Here is a 19,239-nt window from a genome sequence, read left to right as displayed (position 1 = left end):
TAGGAAATACCAGTGAATGTTATTTAAGGTTTGCAGATTTCCTAGTGCCTCACCCAGGCTTTGATAGGGAGGCATTATAATAGCTCCCCTTAGATATTTCAGTGCTGAGAGATCTTAACTTAGTTTTTGTGGCTAAAACCTCTGTAAGGCTACTATGTACAGTGAGGTACCAGCTCTGATCACATTTAGCTGTAGGCCCAGAATAGCCTAAGAAGAAAGAGGGGCTCCTTTCCTTGTTTATTTCTGATTAGTCTGTTGAAACTTGGCTATATTCCCTCACTGGAAGTACGTTCTAGTCCTTGCAGAATTTTTTACCCCAGCATGTCACGCTCAAAAGAAAAAGCAGCAGTATGTTTATGATTTTTTAGAATCCATTTTACTTTCCACTTCCTGTCTCTAGTACAGCAAAACAATATGTGGTAGGGGGGAAAAAAAAAAAAACTTTTTTGGTATGAACAAGGCCATTTGAGAACAGCGCATCACATGGATCTGACTAGAATTCCAGCACAATCAAACACAAAGCAAAGCTAATAAGAAAAAAATATAGAAAATGACCAAAAAAATGAAAAGTCTTGGAGAAAAATATGCTTTAAGAGAATTACATTCAAGTTCAAGTTACAATCAAAGAATTAATGCTCTGAACCAAGCTGTTAAACAGAGGAGAGAGTGGGAATGTCTTTCAGCTACTTTGTTTCTTATCATTCAAACTGTAGTATCCTTACACTTCTTTGCTTTTAAAAAAATGTCTTACATTAAGCCATTACAATGAATGTCAATCACAAAAACCCTGCAAATCTTAAAACAAAACAGGGTATTTGTTTTAAGCTTCAAAGAAAGAAGAAATACTATAAAACAAGACTATCAAAGCCTTTTTCTTAAAACAAGTGTATTAACTTGTTTTGCATGCTTAACCAAAACCATGTTCAATGTGTTCAAGGATCGAAAAACATACCTTTTAAAGCCAGCTTGGAGGGAAAAATGCTTGACTGCCAACATTACTAGTTGCAGAAATCAACTGTATGGCCTAGAAAGCCTCTGGAAGGTTGCCAGGAGCTCCCACACTTTTGCTTCTCTGGCAGAGTTCGTATGAGTGAATTCCAAAAATAAAAGTCACAATTTCTTTCTTTCTTTGCATGTCTATATGTGCATGCCTCATTTTATTTTCTCTGTAGTGGCAGCTCATCTCAGCTACTTTCATTCTCCAAGGATAGGTTGTTGCCATTTTTCAGACCAACTAAAAGGGGCCAGATAGGTTGTTTTCTTCATAAAAGTTCTCCTCAGATAAATGGGAAAGATATTAAGCCATCCTAGTAAAAATAAAACCTTAATATTTTCAAATGCTTGAACTCCCACACTTTCAGATGGACTACAATGTTTTAAGTGGTTGTTATTGACATACTGAACAGACTGTGATCCCTGATCTAGAAACCTGGCTGTGTGGTTAGCTTGATAGTGTAGAGAGAAGATTTGGAAAAAGGAAGGGAGGGACTGTGTCATCAGAGAAATGATACTAACAATTTGCAGATGTAACTGTGCTGAATTTGATTTTGAACCTTGCATAGTCAGCTTTTGCTTCCAAAACCTGCCTTTGTGAATGTTACCGTCTGTTTGGAATGTAGGTTTTACTGGTCTGGAAAACTCCTCTGCTGGTCTTCTCTTCTGCTGTATCTCCACAAGGAGGTTCTTAGCCAGGCCGATGTATTGTAGAGGTGTGGAAGCTTAAGACCAGAGAAGGTATCAACACCAGTGTGGAGAAAGAAAGGGGAGAGCCTAAGGTGAAGACTTAACTCATCCTAGAGCTGCTAGAAATCCTTCCCATTCTACTGGCATTCCCTTCCAGCCCTCTTAACAGCCACTTTGCAGGTTTCCTTATGCTGCACAGTTCCCAGCCAGAAGAGAACTAAGAAGCTGGTGGCACCTTTTACATCTTCTCCAGGGCAGTTTGCTTTTTGCAAAAGAAAAAGAAAGCAGGCCAAATCTTCAGCTGGGACTGGGCCATAATAGCACTTTACAGACATCTTGCTGCCTCCCTCTTCAAAGACCTTTATAACTCTTAAAATGGCTACTCTGCCTCTAAATAACCAGGTTTTACAGCTGTACAGGTCAGAGGTATGCAGACAAGAAGCATTTAACTTGTGTACAGCCATTTTAGTTAGAGTGATTTAGAGTGCACCATCTTGCTTTGGACCATAAATGTTTAACTGACTTCCACATGAAGATGAAAGTATGTAATCGAAGAGGGAAAAGACTTTTTCTATAAATTGGGAACTAAGCCAGAGAGGGAAGAGGTGACTTGTGCAGCATCACACAGTGGGTCAGTGACAGGAAGGACACAGAATCCAGTGACTTCCAGCTCTTGGTCTAGCTTCTTCTCCACTGGAGCTTTTTGAGGTTCTCTTGTGGCTGGTGTAAGGTTTGTCTGTGCTGGGAAAAGACACTCACATAGCTGAACTGGGTTCATTACCACCTACCTTTGCCCCAACACAGTGTCTAGTATGTCTTTAGCTAAACTGGCTTGCTGAAGCTGTCTTCTGTTAAGGACCTGGAGTCTGAATGGCTCAAATGCTTCTAGCAGCAAGTGAGATTGTAGTGCAGGTTGGTCTGTGGAGATTTACCAGCTGTGCTGCCCAGTGAGTGCGGGTTGTTGAGGCCAGGCCCACATTTAGTGTTTTCCTGGTATAGTGGTAGCAATAAGGCAGGGATTGAAAATGAGGTTGTCACAACCATATGGACTGTGCCAGAGAAAGCACCTTGTTACAGAAACCCCATGAGCATGTGCTCTATCTTCTGCTCTACTTGTGCATCTTCTGGATGAGATTCAGAGGCCCAGGTCAGTTTTCAGGGTAGTTTTTGCAGCTTCTCCTGCCCTCTGTGTCATCAGTGACAGTTACACTTGGGAGCTACGCTGTCAGTAGCATCTGAGTTCACCAGTTTGTGGCTATCTCAGGTAAGTCAACATGAGCTGCAACCACACCTTTGAGTACATGGTGACAGTGAGCTAGGATGTCTCTTTTCCTCACTCGTCCCAGTCTCTTTAACTACTAGTCTTCCTACCTCACTGCCTTTATCAAGGAAACCTGGTCATTTACAAGCTGCTGTTTCACTTGCCATGACTGTTTTAGGGTTCGGTGTCATCTCAGAGAAAGCAAAGGACTTGATGAAAAATTATGTTAGTAAATTGCCTGTGAAGACTTTAGCCTCTTTTTATTCTAGTGTGCTTTCAGCTTCATGGAACAGATCTGAGAAAGTCCTCTGAGCCAAAAGCATCAGCCAGGAAAGGGCAGGCCTCATGGAGAGCATTATGGGAAAAGAGTGAGTAGCTGAGTCCAGTTTGGAATAGCCCTGAGCACAGCACCAAACAAACTGGAGTCTGGCTCTGCCTGAGGCCAAAACAGATTTGGCCTGTTAGCTGCACTCAGGGCTGGTTTTAGCAAGCTGACCCCTGAGCCAAAGGCTGAATGTCATATGCTGCATGCAGGAGATAAGCTGCTCTGTGAGTGATGGTGCTACAGTGAAACCACAGAGGGAAAGATTTAAGTTTTGTTCAGCTCCTTTGTCTCTCAGTCCCCCTCCCCCTCCCCAAGGAGATGACTCATTTTGTACTCCTGTACTCACTGGTCCAGTTTTGTGGGTGGCTGTGTTCCCAGAGGCAGCTCCATTCCTCCTCTGCTGGCTCCTATGCAGCAGGACTTTGTAGTGCAGGTGACTATGCTGGTTTGTTATGGACTCTAGGCACTTTGCAAGAACATCCAGACACCTTCAGAAGTAGCTGAAATCAAGGAGATCAAGTATGAAGTAGTCAGTCAGTGAGACTCCCAGCAGATGCTGTAAGGCTATAGATACCCAGTGCCACTAAAATCAGCACCTCAGATCTTTGCCATGTCTTCCACCAAGTCTTCAGCTTAAACCGTCTTAGAGGATATTTTTATATCCTCCAGATCTGTTGCTTAGCTTTTCTAACTGCACCTAAGGCCATGAAAACTTGAATGTCAGCATACTGTAATGGGCCAGACATGAATAGGAGTACTTGCCATTCTCCTTGACTGGCTGGTAGTGGAACTGCCCAGTCAGGTCCTGAGCTCTGTACAGCTCATGCCTTTGGTGTCTCTGCCTTTGCTTAGGTAGCTAGGGCCTGATGGCAGATCTGAGGGACTGTGATCTGAGTTCTTACGGCACTGCAGCTCTGAAATGTAGAATGATTCAGAAGTGAGGCATGAGACAAAAGCACCAGATAGAGGCCACTGCAGAATAATTGCCATATTCAGGATGTTCCCAGGGTTGTGCAGAGACAGGGACAGATGTGTTCAAAGCCGTTTTTTGCTTTAAGTTTTTCAGATGAATTTCATATTTAAAACATCATTTCTTGTGCAGAGAAATGTCAGCCCCTGCAGTTTGTAGGCACAGGAAGAGTGTTTCATACACACAGAAAGTATAATACTGAATGTACAGACCCCAGACAAGCCCTTAGTCCCCCACAGTCTTCATCTCAGGGCAAAGTAAATGGTCCCAAGGCAGCAGAATTATGCTGTGATGTGGCAGGTGGGTTTAATGTCCTGTCCAAAATGGCTTGAGAATGGCTGCACTTATTTTCACATTCAGTCATAGGCTAGTCCATAGCAGTTCCTTTTGGCTTCTCATTCAGGGATCTCAGAACACTTTAAGTTATCCCCATTCTACAGACTAGGAAGCTGCAGCTAGTGATCTGTCATGGGACAGAGAGCAGTGACAGAAGAGTAGAAGTGCTGCTCTACCTCTTTTTAAGTTGATCTAACTCCCATTTCCTATGGTCTTGCTCACCTCCATGTGCCAATTTCTTCTCCTTGCTGATATTCAAACTACTCTCACAGCAAGCTGGTTCCCCTCTCTGACCTGTTGGGCAGGTATTGGGTGCTACCCCAGGCTCAGGGAAAAGGAAGCAACGTGCACCTGTGGAGCGATGAGGGCTGGGAGGGAGCAAGAACAGTCCAGATTTAAAACAGCTGACACGTCCTCAGCAGTGGGTTTCTGACCCCAGGCATGCACAGGTCCTCATACAAAAACAGGCCTGATTCTAGCAAGAAATACTTGAATTAACTCTGAAACTTCTGTCGGTGCATTGGGAAATGCAGACATCAGCTAGAGACTCCTAACATCTCTCCAGATAAGACTTCTAAAACCTTCCCTAAACACAGGGAGACCAAAACCTACTCAGCAGAAGGGACTGGAGCAAGCCTATAGAGCAGACCAACTTGCAGGCCTATAGCTGATTTCTGAGACTCACTCATTTTGCTTTAATTAATGGCTTTGCAAGTGCCTGTCCCACTTGAGTGGGCCATGTGTCAGCAAACAACTGCCTTAAAGGAAATTGTTCATCTTCTTTATTCCAGTCAGCCTGGGACAGTCTGGCAAAGACCACAGCCAAGCATATTTAAGAAAAAGGATGTGCAGTGAAGGGCAGTATTGATGGGCTCTGGAGGAGCAACTATGTTAGCTGTGGACTGCACTTGCATTAGACCTTCTCCTACCTCGTATAAAAGAGTGAGGTGTCTCCGCTGATTGTTGACCTGTAGACCAGCCAGCTGAGATTTCTGAGTCTGCTCTGGACAATGAGATCTGGTGCTGGGTGTCACTTGTCCAGTGTTTCTGAGTCTGTTCTGGTACAGATATCTGGAAGATGGGCCAGACGCATTTTCAGCTGGCTCCCTCAAATGCCTTGTGTAGCTGGAAATTTCTTTTGTTTCAAAAAAATGTACATTCCAGCTTCCAGATCTGATTCAGACTTATCTTGCTCCCTTGCTCCATCTCTGACATCTGCACTGAGAGCATGGAAGTGCTGCCAGGTCCGGGGTGTATGAGGGTGCTTGTGGGGTTGCCAGTGTGACACAAGCCACAGTGCAAAGGTCTCAGAACCCTCCATGTGAACTGGAGCCAAGGCCTGGGTTTGCCCAGCATGGTACTATGCAGCAGTGCTATGCAGCTCAGTGCCAGATCCACCTCCCATCCGCTCCCACATGTGGTGGAGATTGGTTAGGACTTGTTCCTCCAGTGTGGTGAGCAGCTTTCTTCTACAGGATATCTGTCCTCATGAGATTATTTTATGGTATGAGGGTTTAAGCTGAGCCCAAAGAAACAAACAAGAGAAGGTTTCTTGGGACTCTGGATCAGACCCCTGCTCTAGTGTGACTGAGGGACCTGCAGAATGGGAAGAATTCAGGGGGGACATTTGTTAGTCCTGATGCTGTGCGTGGCTTCCCCCCGCCCCCTCCACCCTGCCTCTGTCCCCACCCCACCAATCAGCCCTCTTTAACATGACAAAGAACTTTGAGGAGCAGGTGATGGTGGATATCGAAGTCCCAGGCAGGGGACAGCTAGCTATAAAGGTAACTCCCTGTCTACAGTTTGGGGCTGCCTGGGCTTGCTGGTAGGACCTGCCCTGAGTGGAGGTGCCTTCTATTGGAAGCTGGGGGGACCACCCCCACATCTGCCCCCATGTGTGCACACTTGTCTCTGCCCCCCTACCAGGTTTACCCCAGTGGGACTGCCATGGGGTACCTGGAGTTTTACTGGAACTCGTCAGGGGAGGCAGAACATGCCCTAGGCTCAGCTGGGACAGCAGGAGCAGCCAGGGGCAGTCAGTTTCCAGAGGCAGGAGAGAAGAGGCAGACTGCAGGTAAGGCATTTAAGTCCTAGAGCTGATCTTTGGGATACCTATGTTCCCAGATCGGTCACTCACTTAACCTTGGGCAAACCTCTTTCTCCCTCCGTGCCGTAGTTTCCTCTCATGTGAGCCGGGCAAAAAGCAATGCAGTTGTTGAAGAGGATGGGTGACATTTGGCAGTCACAACACCTTTCCATGTTGCCTTTCTTGTGGTGGTTGTGAGCTGGTTTCCTAAACCTCACCTGAGCCTCTGGGAGTCCAGGCACTGGCAGCTCCAGGCACTGTGCTCCAGGCTGACAGATAGTGTGACAACATGGTCTCACAGAAGTTCATGGTTCTCAGGGCAGGTATATCTGGGCCTCCCTTTAGCCAAATGCTGTCAAGTGTGCCTAAAGAGGAACAAATCCCAAAGGTAATTCTGCTCTAGGCTACCCTTAGCCCCATACAGAACTCCCCATGGCCTTTATGTGTTCATTAAACCTGTTTTTTTGCCAAGTCATGCTCTGAATCACTGTGCCCGGAAACCTGCTCCCTTTAAATCCAGTGCTGTTCCTCTCTACTTCTTTCAGCTTGTCTCTGTTTCCCTCTCCTTTCCTTGGATCTGTTTCCCTGCCTTTCCCTCGCTGCAAAAAGTCCTAGGCCCCACCTCAGTGGCTTTTTCTGCTCTTTGCATTCCTTTGCCATTTCAATGAGTGGCAATAGAATAGCTAATGAAAGTAAGTCTTCTCCCAGTCCCATTGTATGGCCTGCAGGGTAACACTCTTGTAACATTATTGAGTGGGAGGTGATGGAGGAGAGTGAACTTTCTAAGTGCCTATTTCAAACTGTCACATGCTATAGAGAGCTACAGGCTCGACCAGAGGGACTAGTGGCACATCGCTACTTGCCACATATGTATTTTGGACAAATGCTTAGATTCTCTCTATGCTACCTGCACCATAAAGACATCAGGTAGACTGATTCATTGATGCTCAGATGGGCATCAGATGGTCCTGCTTAAAACCAGGCTTCAAACACTGTCCTTCAGTGCCCCTTTCTTCAGGGAGAGCCTGGTCATGGGAATAAAGGCCTACTACTTATTACCTTCAGTTAAGGGCTGGTGGGAGCTGGGTCTGGCTTAGGTTTTCATACTTATGTCTGTTCCACCAATGTTTCCGTTTCTTGCTTCCTCTTTCCTTCACTGTCTTCTCAAGGGAGAGCGAGCACCTTTGGCCAGCTTTTTGGGGGGACTTGAGCTGCGGGTGGTAAATTACACATGGAGGGAGGGGTTTGGGATAATGGACTGAGCAGGGACATGTGGAAGCTTTAGCTGAATATTGTTGTGCTGTGGTTCCTATCTGGCAGAAGACTTTCCTGTTCTCCAAGCCCATATTCTCAGTGTGCTCATTTTCTACCTACAAAGTTTTTACTGCACAGCCTGCCAGAGCCAAGCATCCTGTGGTCAGCACATGAAAATCTAGTTATCCAGTTCCCAGATGTTCAGCTTCCTCTCAGGCTCTGAGGTCTTCCCCCATTGCACATACTACCCCAGGCACTTGCAGCTCTTCTCTTTACAGCTCATTTCTCCTTGTAACCAGAAATACTTTGTAATTCTCATGGCTCTGCTCCCCAGCACCAGCTACCTGCCCCACTACATACCTCTCTCTCCACACAGCTCGTGCTGCATGTTATCACCTCTTAGGGTTAGGAAACAGTTGAGAGGAGGCCTGTAAAGCAGAAGCAGCCATCCCAAGAGTGGGAGGCACCATAAAGAGTTTTTGTGCCTCTATCAGGAGGGTAACAGGGAAAAGAAAAGTACCATAGACATAGCTTTACAGCCTTCTGAGGCCCAGAAACACCTCAAGACTTTTGGGTGATTCCTTAGTAACTTCTCAGCTGAGGACAGAAGAAGAAAGGGTTTGGGAGGGTAGGCAGGGAGCCCATTCCTCAGGAGGGCATCAGTACTCTGTGTTGGGCATGTGTTTGGGGGAAGTTGAGGAGGGTGTTTCAGTGGGCTTCTGAGTCACAGGCCGCAAGGTGATGAAGGAGATTGGCAGCTGATGGGCTCAACATTCAGAAGAGTGTGTACCTAAATGGCACTGCCCACACACTGCACCGATCTCTCTCCTGAAATATTGGTAGGAGGAGAGGGGATGGACCATGCAGAAGGATTTCCAGAGGAGTATCTGGAGGAAGAAGGCATGGGCAGATTTGGCAGTGCAGGTGTGGAAAGGGGGAGAGTGGAATCCCAACCCTTCAATAAGGACTGCCCTGAGAAGGTCTCAGACTCTCCTAGACCCCAGGACTCAGCCACCTGACAGAAAGGTAGTGGGGTAATCTCTCCTTTTTCTATTCAAACAGCTTGAATGGCTTTGCATCTGAGCAGCTTTTGTCTGGATCAGTGGCCCAGATTGTTTAGGAAGCTTTTCCTTTAGATCTTTATCTCAGCTTTGTTCTTCAGAAACACCCTTAGGACATGTACCAGGACAAATGAGAAGGAGCCTGGGCAGCTTTCTCTGCATTCTTGAATTTTGTCCCCCATGTCTCTGATAGATGATCACTGAGTCTTCTCATCCCTCATCCCCCTACCTTTCCTGTCTCCTTTCCCAACTCCATGTCAAGTCTCCCTTCTTTGTTCTTTTGCTAAAAGCTCCCCTCAGCCTAATAGGTCACTCCATCTATATATGTGTGTCCAGCAGTGAGACAGTCCGTTGGTGAGAGCCACAGGCAAAAAGGAGTGAGCCAATATGGAGATTGCTTTGCCATTTTCTAGCAATGGTTGGGCAGACAATATGGGGGAGCCAAGCTGCCAACTCACAGCTATGCTTTCAGTCATGATTAGGCCTCTTCACACCACATCAGACTAGGCCCAAAATATTACCAGGGCCTTTTGAAGGAGGATATGCAGGATAGTAACACTGTGAGCCAGTGTAGATCATTCTCCCCTCTATGCCCTGACTTTTCCACATGTTAAAAGGGAACCATGGTCATCCTGGAGGTCTAAGCTAGAAAGCTGCTCACTGTCAGTGGATTTGTCAGTGCTCAGAGCTCCATGCAAGTAGTAGGGATACACAGGCCTTTGCTTCATGCATGGCTGTAGACAAGGAGTTCTGACCTCATCCCACATCAGGCAGGGAGCATACTCGTTACCTGTACAGCTGTTCATTATGTCTTATACCTTTTCCTGTTATTTTTTTTATTTCTAGAAGTATCCCCAGTTTCTTCCAGTTCTGGAAATTTCAGTCAGTTCACACCAGATTCAGCCACCAGTCCACATTTGGCATCCTCATCCCCACTGCCTACTGCTAAGTCTCAGAAGGGTGGAGAAGATGGCACAGGGGGGGTGAAGAAGGCCAAAAGCCGTACAGCCTTCTCCAAGGAGCAACTGCAGACCCTACACCAGTGGTTCCAGAGCCAGAAGTACCTCAGCCCTCAGCAGATTCGGGAGCTGGCTGCTGCCCTTGGGCTCACCTACAAGCAGGTAAACAAGGAGACTTTGATCCATGGTATATGTGTCACAGAATGGCTGAATGGTCACATAAGACAGTGACAGGATGGAAAGATGAGTCCCCAATATAAGGTAGAGGCAAAAGTGCCAGCTGACGGTAGCTCCTCCCCAATTCATGCCCAGAGATCTGAAGCACTTTAGGGGACAGGAGAGTCAGTGGCACATGGCTGGGGCCTCTTGAGCCCCCAGTGAGATGGCAGTTAAAGGGATTGTTGCTGGCATTTGCAGTAGTATTGCAAATATAGTGATGTGTATGTGGTTTACGAGAATGACCCATACCTTGGGCTTGGCATCCCCTTGCAGAGTTTCTCTAGGCACCGGTGAACTTCACAGAAGGCCTGGCATGCAGTTCTACTCCCAGAGTTTTCTGCCTGAAACATGCTGCACAAGCACTTGCATTTGCAACTCCAAAATCCATCTGGAATTTGGATATCAGAGCTAAGCGTGATGGCCCAGGTGCCCCTGGTTGTCCTGGGACTAAAGTAATTGTATATGCATTGTACATGTACACATATGCACCCCCACACTGAACTGGTTCTTTTAGGGGCAAGACCGGCAGGACAATTTGCTATTTCCTTCAGTCAACATCCCTGCAATGGCTGCTCTCACAGTGCAGACACAGCCCTGGGGGGAAATGGCTCTGGAATTCACCCTAGCAAGGAGCTTTGAATTTGGGAACTGGTGGATACAAGAAGCAAGCCTTTCCCTTCTGTACCCACATGCACATACTGGTTCCCCTGCAGAAACAGCGTCTCAGAAGTTTGCCTGTAATCCAGAGGTCTTGTAGGGACCTGGGTGGGTCTAATTTACACCAATCATCACTGTGACTAATGAATACATAAGTCACAACAATAACTTTCACGTGGACATAACGTCGCCTCCCCCTCGCAGATTCAGTAGCAGCCTGCTGAGGCTGCTAGGCAGACATCTCCCCTTGACAGTAACCCCAGGTAACTCTTAGAGGGTTTTGTCTAATGCTCCCTATGTATCTATGCCATCTGATCACTCTCCTCTGATTCTCTGTGATTTGTGAGTCAGAGATAACATTTGTTATTCCCTCTTCTTTGCTCATGTTTTCTCTGCTCTCCCCTCCCCACACAGGTAAAGACCTGGTTCCAGAACCGGAGGATGAAGCTGAAAAGGTGCCAGAAGCATAGCTTGTGGATGGAACGGGCTCAGTGCCTCACACAGGTAAAAATATAGCACATGGCTCAGCATGGCCCTTCTGTCTGGGCAGAGAAGTCCTGTAGTACATTCCCTCCACTGAGGCAATTTAACTATACAAGTATCAGCTTATCCTGCCTTCTGGTTGGTCAGCACAGGGACACAGATATGTCATTGATTCTCCATGTTCTGCAGGTGGCCTAGCCATGGATTGACCATGCCATTTAAATTAAATGGTTCCAGGGAAAACCTGTATTCCTTATATAATGCATCCCACTGAGCTATGGGGATAGATATAGTTCTCCTTGCCCTTCCATTCCATTGTTGCTGATCAAGACACAACGTGAAAAGTGAAGAAATAGAGCCCCAATATGTTTCAGGTTTGTGCGCACCAGTGCAGAAGCTGTGTGTTTTGATTCACCCTGTCTTTCCCTTTCAGAATGGCTTCCAGCCAAGTACTTACATGGATGTGCACTCCAAATTCCACCAGGGCTATCCGATCACAGCAGCCAGCAACATCCAAAGCATGCCTTCCCCCCTTCAGCACTACAGTGCAGGGCAGAACGCTTACACAATCATGACCAGTGAGGACGGGGGAATGTTTGGCAAAGGCAGGGGCACCTGCAGCATCCAGCAGACAGTGGGCTTCATTGCCCAGCACAAAGTTGACTTTTATCACAGCTATCCTGGAAGTGTGGAATATCCTGGCACAAAGACAGGTGATGACTATAACTTTCACCACCTGGCCCCCATGGGGGCACCTTTCTCAACCACGGCTGGTCACCATTCCTATCATTCCTAAATACTGTGGATGTGGGGGGCTTGGGCAGCTGGGAATCAAATCTTATTCTTATCTCCCCATTATTCATGTGCTCTCTGACTCAGGGGTGTCACAAACACACACCCTTCTGTATTGGCACATACAACCAAGTTCGCTTATAGCAAGACCTGAGGTTTGGCTAACTAGATTATCCTGTAGAACTTCTAAATTACAGACCTCATCACTTGTCTCAGAGTAGGCACAGATTCCTTTAGGAATCTCATCTGTACCTATTGCTGTAGAGCTGCGTATATATAAAACCCATGAAGATGTGGGCTGTAAGGAGAGGTGCTCATCACATATCTTGCACTGAATTGGAGAAGTTATTGTCACATGCCAGGCACCCATCTGATGAAGCCACAAAGTATGGAACTGATGTAGAGCCTACTAAGGGAAATGTGACAAGCAGCTTTTGGGAAGGCTTGTGAGACGATCTTATAAGGAACAAAATGACAAAGAGGCTTTTTCTTCTGGGCTGTATCTTTCTGTGTCTCCCCTTGACAAAAACTAAAAGTGCATTTAATTTGGCAAACAATAAATTTTTTTCATTTGGATTATGTATTTATCTGTGTATTTTTTCACTGTAACAGGGCATTGCAACATGAAACCCAGATGGAAAGTAAATAAGCATAGCAACCATATTTCATTGTTATTACTGATTTGATTCTGAAACTATGAGACAGAGATTTTCCTGTGTTATCGGTGGATCAGCTTCACTACTCTTGGTAATGCCAGATACCTAATGTCAAAGGATCAGAGGTGGTAACTACTACCTTAGGAATCTCTTCTAACTATCAATATGTAATACTGGGACCAGGCTAAAACAAATATATCATCATTTCTAACCTTAATATTATATATGTCTAAATACCTAAAAATATATGTGTACCTAAGTATATTTAATAACTGGGCCCAGTTCCCTGAGTCATGGGGTTTGTATCAAACTCCTTAATGATGTCAATTACTTTGTCTTATTGTAATGAAGCAGCCCTCATGGTTAAAAAATGGGTATAAGATGAGGGCAATTGATGCAGGTATGTCTCAGACTGGAGGAATAAGAGGTATCAGTGTTATACTGCTAAAGCAGTTTACTGTTCCATACGTACTACTGCTGTTTGCTTCTACCCCACTCCTCATGCAGTCACTGTCTGCTTCCTTGGTTGTACAGCTATGCTGTTTACAGAGCTGTAGCGTAAAAACTGGATGGTCAGTATGATTTCAGGAAAAAATAAGGCTTTTTGGAAGGGTAATTTCTAAGTCAGATCATTTTGGAGATCCATTTTATAGCACAAGTACACAAACACTTGTCCTAATCCCAGTATCCGCTTAACGTTTTTACAACCACTGCCTCATCAGAGGGTGGGGATCCACTGAACTAGCTAAAAAGCACCCTTAAGGTCCTGATTAACATCAGAAGGTGGACTACAATAGCAGCAATTATCAGGGCCTTCACACGAGTGTGAGGTTTTTCATTTCTTTTGGAGCCAACCTGCTGGTACTAACCTGATTATGATATGGAAGCCTTCCACACCATCCCATCAAAGGCTGTTGTAGGTGGAAAGGAAGAAGCTGAGACTGTGACTGATCCTGGTGGGCAAGGAATCCTACATTCATACTTCTCTGTAAAAGGAGTCACCTGCCATACCCTATTTCCTCAGGAATGCTTTGGGACAGGTAGGATCTTGGTGTGATGCCTCTGGGGCTGGCTTGCAGAGGGATGCTAGCTGTAACAGTGACAGTTGTGATAACCACACTACTGACCTGCAGTAAAACTATGCTGACACTGCCAACTCTTGCAGTTTCCTCCGGAGTCCCATAAAATATTTTTTCCTAGAGGTCATCATTCAAGAACAGAACTTACGGCCATAGATGGTTCTGGAGACCAAAAGCCTGAAGGAGTTCAAACAGGTAAGTAAGCAATTTCCAGAAAAGGAGTCCATTGAAGTCTGCCTGTATCAGGACCTGCATTCCCACTGTTCTGTGGGAACAATAGCGGGAAGGCAGCTCCTGACACAGGCAGTCCCTTTGCCACAGGCAGCCAGATAGTGACACATAAGACTTGCTTTCTTTTCTGGTCTTTCCCCAGCATCTAAGCAGAGACTTGGAGGGACCTCAGGGCTCACCTAAGGCAGCAGTTCTGATGTTCTAGTTTTTAAGAGATTCACTGATCTGGATAAAGCCCAGCTGCTGGAGACACACTCTGTGTGTGTGCAGCTGGTTTTCTGTTAACAGTGAGAAATTACTTCTAGACCTTAGGGTTAGAGAAAGAAACTACAAATATGACCTCGTGGCACTCTTAAAAATTCAGGACAACATGAAAACAAAATGGCCCTTACAAGAAAAAAAAGAAAAACACATTTTTTTCTTCTAATGCCAGTGCCATCATTTTGGGTCCCTCATGCCTTTTGACTGCTCAGTATCAACAAAGACACTATTAGCCACTGAGGGTGGGACAAGCAGATGTGTGGCAGTGCTTTACTGAAAATTTCCAAAGCTCTGTTAGCTCAGCCTTTGAGTCATACAGTTTAGTTAGATGACTAAATATAACATTTACAAATGCCTCTAGGGGAGAACCTATTCAAGTAAAGATCACATAATTATCTGCCTTGGAGAGACAACTGGAACTGTGGGCCCTTGCTCATGGACCACTCAGAAGTGTGTACCTTGTAAAACATTGCTGCAGGCCACACTGAGAGCAAGGAATGAAGTTGCTTGCACCACACTACTCACTTGGTATTTTGCCTATGGGACAACAAAGGCTGGGATTCAGTTACCTAGAGAATAAAACTTGGTCTATATAGACAGTTTGTACTAGATCCACCTTGTTCAATTTGGACGGGATTTGTTGCACCACTGGAACTACACCTGCAGCATTGACAAACTGTAATGACATCAGCTGCAATGTTGATGATTTATTCCCACATTTTATACAACATATAGAAAGCTTCATACCAGCCTAAGGATGGAGCTATACCTAAAAAGATTTGCTGGTAAGGCAAATCATGTTTGTAGTGTGCAGAAATCAGTCTTACACAGCACAGCAAGCAGCAGCCCTAGCACAGGTGTAATGTATCCCAGCAAGAAAAGACTTTTGTGGACACACACTTACTTCCTTTAAGGAACTGATATGAACCATCTTGGCATTGTAAGTCTTGTGGGACTAGTTGTGTCTCCACCAGTTTTGGTAATAGTGCTGTAATTACCTGTGCAGATGTTTTACACATTGAGATGATGCAGGCACGTCAAGATAACAGAGAAGAACTCCAGCAGTGCAAAAGAGCTAAGTCCTACTTCATTCCATAGCTGCTAGAAACTCTTCCTGACCTACTAGCAGTCCTTCCCAGGCCACTTGACAAAATTCCAGCAGCCACTTCACATGCTCCCTTGGGCTCTACAATTACATGTTCTTGTCAAACCTGCATGCACACAGCGCTGAACAATCCAAAGGAATAACGTACCCAGGCAGGAACATTCCACAACTGCAGAATGCCCCCATGGCAGAGACAGTAACACAAACTATTGTAAACCTTCTCCTACAGCATGTAGAACAAGGTCTCTCAATCTCAGGGCTATTTTGGCAACAATACCTGTTTTGAGAGGAGGACATCTTCCAGTAGAGCTATGGATACCTGCACCTCACCTCCTCACCCTAGCAACAGAAACATGGAAGAGAAACACACCAACCAAACACAGGTAATCTGTAGCAAGCATCTCTACAATCTTTTTGTAAAGGTCTGTGCATCCTGTGTATTTCTTTAGAGCTTATATTTGCATTTAAAAAGAAGGGGAAGGGGGAGAGGTTAGAAAAAAAGTAGAAGCTACTAATTTTAAAGCTAGGACTCAAGGCTTTGGTAGCTAGAAATTCTATAGGTGTATGGTTCATCTTTGTTTTTTCAATCAGTGTTAAAACAGTTCAGCCAACCCGAGGCTGGAACACAAGACACTGACAGGATGAGAAAGAATCTTTGTTATGCAATAAAGGAAGTAGCATGGACCTGGCATTTCCCCATTTGCAGGCCAGATAACTTTTTCCAACTCAAGGTTTGCAGCCTATGCATAGACACCTCAGACTTCCTCTTCCTCCTACAAAGGCTCAACCTCCCACTCCCTCATCTTCTTACACATATTCAGCTTCATCCCTTGGAAGCACAGAGCATGACAGTACTGCAAAAGAAAAGCAGACATGCCCTAGCATAGCTGAGGTAAGGCACCCACACAAACTGGTTCTGTACAGTAAAAAACTGTGTCAGTTTGAAGCTGAGCAGTCAGCTGTCAGTTTAGCCATCTGTGCTCAGTGGGAGCCCACATGCCTATTGAGCTACATTTTCAGGCCAGACAAAAAGCTTTGGTGTGATTTAAGGAACCTAGGATTAAACAAGAACAGACTCTTTCTACCAGCTGAAACTATTGCCTTTAACAGGAGCTTGGCTACGCTGATACAATAGCATTAGTGTTTGAGTATGGACAACTGCTTAGTTTCCATGGACAGCAGTACTAATGGAACATCCATTGAGGGCTGCTGGTACATTACATAAGTTTTCAAGCTAACAGGTACCCAAGGAAACAAGGGTCATTAGCCAGCCAAAACTCTGAGTAGAAAGGGAGATTGGTGGGTCTAAGATAATTGCTGGCTGCTGATGCTATGCTTCAGCCCTAATGTGAATGCCTTCTATGTTTCAGTACCTTCTAAGTGTTGCTTAACTGTTAAGAGCAAAGAAATGCAGTCTTGGGACAAAGCAAGGAAGGAAGCATGTTTGAATGCAAGAGACAGCTGCATGACAGGAGAATTCAGTTATCTACATACAAACAGCTGCTGCTATTTGAGCAGTAGTAGGGTAGCACAGCAATTCCCCACAGGGCTGCAATCTCATATGAGACAGGACTTCTAGACCATCTGTGACCTGGAGGCGCAGCAAGTGGCTACACAATCTCAAAAGATGCTTTTGTCAGGCTCTCATCTTAACAAAGTACCCCTCTTAAGACTCAAACAATTATTTTGAAGCATTGCAGTTCAAAGCCCAATGCAAGCATTTTACAGGGCTGTACATCACTGCAATCCAGCAGTCTAGTTGCCTAGCCTTGGGAGCACATAGCATTAGGGAGTGTACCTGCATATCAAAGACAAGACTGATGGAAGTCTATCACCTGCTCCCTTTAGACAGCTGCTTGATCATGCCTCTTCTGGGAGGAACAAAATAGGGTTACATTTCCCCCCCTTTCTTCAGTATTACTACTCTTAAACTTCTGCAGAATAACTGCAGAATAATTCCCTTGAAAGCCTTTTCTGATGAAGGATACAAGCCAGCCACACTACTATTTCAGCATTAAAATAAAGTCATTTATTTTCAATTCAGACAAGTTTGTAAAAGCATTAGGCAGAAACAAAGTAATAAAAAACCACATACACACACCAAGGATCAAAATCACTGCAAGAAAATATACAAAATACACTGCAGGAAAAACAATTCTAGAACAGTAAACTTGTCTCCTTTGCAGTCAAAATTCAACTAAAATACACAATCCTTGTGCAAGTATTAGAGGACAGGATTGCAGTAAGAATTGTGCATTAACAAACCCGCCCTATCACAGAAATATTTATGCTTTTACCACCTCATACCATTATTGACGGCTCATACCATCATTTTGTATTCTTGGGCAGTGGCAGACTGGACTCTGCAGTTCCACATCCCATTAAAAAGTCAGTTTCACACACAGGCTGGAGCCAACTTCTAGTTTCTCAATACTGGCAGGGATGATTAGTCTCTTAAATTTTTATTAATTTTTTTTTAATTGGAGTTTTTCCTCACTTTGTCTAAACAGGTTCTCTAAGCTTCTCACCTTCCCCAGAACTTGCATACTGATGTCAGATTAGGTAGCCAGCGCCCTTTTCAATAGAAGAATATAGAAGAGACCCAACTAAGTCCTGGGGAAGGGATGAAAATCCTACTAGCTTACACTCTTTAAAACTGGGATGAGAGACAAGAGAGTAGGGAACCATCCTGCTCTAGCCCCTAGGATGCTGACCTTATTGGGACCCACAGGATTTTCTCCTCCTATATCCAGATTCCAGGTTAAGTGACATTAAACATCAAACAACCGAATCTTTTACTTAGCTGCCTCCTCTACTCCAGCAAAGCTGCATTCTAGTGGTGCAGTGTTTGTGAAGTGCTAGGGGACCTTCATGTACTGATATGCAAACTGTTCTCATCACTCAAAGGATGGCTACACACAGCCACTCCTCACACTTCCAGCAATGGCACTTCAGGGTACCCTCTCCTGCAAACTGCAGGAGGGGACAAGCCAACACAGTCAGCAAAGAAATGTGGAAGGGCAAGATCCAAACTGTGTGAGAACAAATCCAGAGACACCATTCTGAACGAGCCAACAGGTACCAAGAAGTTAACGGGTTTGGGTACCACAGAGAAAGTTTCTATGTCAAATATGGGCCTTACTCTCTCCCACTTTTCTTTCCTGTGTTCCTTCCCTCCCCTCAGCTGCCCCATTTACACAGGAAGGCAGCAGGACAGGGGCAGGCAGGCGCTGACCCCACTAGAAGGGGGAGCTAGGATTAACTTTGGATCAAGTTGTCTGAGATCATCTGATCTCATTTAGCTCTTCAGTGAGGGAGGAGAGGACCCAGATGAAGAACTTACTGGCAGTTGACTGAAATCACAACAGAAATAGACAAGACAGCAGGGAAGATTCTGGGCTACAACAGGGCATTTCTAACAGAAATATGCTGAAGGACAGATAATTCTTCTCCAGAAAAGCTCTGCCGCAAGACACACAAGGCAAGGATCGGAAAAATCACCTGCTGAAGAGGCAGCAGAGGAAGGTGGGTCTTGGACAGTGGACATGGACCTTTCCCACCTTTGCTGCTTCTTGCTGTGGCATTGTACGTTCCCCTCCATGAATATTTTCATGTATCCAAACATAAACCACCCTTGCCAGGGGTTAGCTATGCACAGACCGATGCCTTTAATAGGAAAAGGAGCCCAAGGCAGCAGGGTGCTCTGCCCCACCAATGAACAGAACGGGAGTAGGGATGAAGGGGGGAAGAAGAGAAAGGAATCAAAACTGGATCTCTGGATCAAGACCGTAGAAATTAATGAGAAAACACTCAGAAAAGGG

The 19,239-nt window shown here is 45.3% G+C and overlaps 1 protein-coding gene across 1 annotated transcript; it reads left to right on the top strand.

The window, feature by feature from the left end:
• Positions 1-6,468: 6,468 nt before the first annotated feature.
• LOC112973982 (homeobox protein NANOG-like) lies at positions 6,469-12,090 on the top strand. Its single transcript, XM_026082467.1, has 4 exons — positions 6,469-6,649; positions 9,823-10,097; positions 11,226-11,315; positions 11,728-12,090. The coding sequence occupies exons 1-4, from the start codon at positions 6,469-6,471 to the stop codon at positions 12,088-12,090; spliced, it is 909 nt and encodes a 302-aa protein (XP_025938252.1).
• The last annotated feature ends 7,149 nt before the right edge of the window (positions 12,091-19,239 follow it).

The sequence above is a fragment of the Apteryx rowi genome, unplaced genomic scaffold (genome assembly GCF_003343035.1).
Source record: "Apteryx rowi isolate R43461 unplaced genomic scaffold, aptRow1 scaffold_578, whole genome shotgun sequence".
Lineage (NCBI taxonomy): Eukaryota > Metazoa > Chordata > Aves > Apterygiformes > Apterygidae > Apteryx > Apteryx rowi.
This window is presented reverse-complemented; position numbering and strand designations above follow the sequence as displayed.

Excerpts from the sequence above, each read along its gene's own strand:
- LOC112973982 (XM_026082467.1), top strand. The coding sequence starts at position 6,469 with ATGTGTGCACACTTGTCTCTGCCCCCCTACCAGGTTTACCCCAGTGGG. Across the intron at positions 6,650-9,822 it reads AGAGAAGAGGCAGACTGCAG|AAGTATCCCCAGTTTCTTCC; the intron begins GTAAGGCATTTA and ends TTTTATTTCTAG. Across the intron at positions 11,316-11,727 it reads GGGCTCAGTGCCTCACACAG|AATGGCTTCCAGCCAAGTAC; the intron begins GTAAAAATATAG and ends TTTCCCTTTCAG.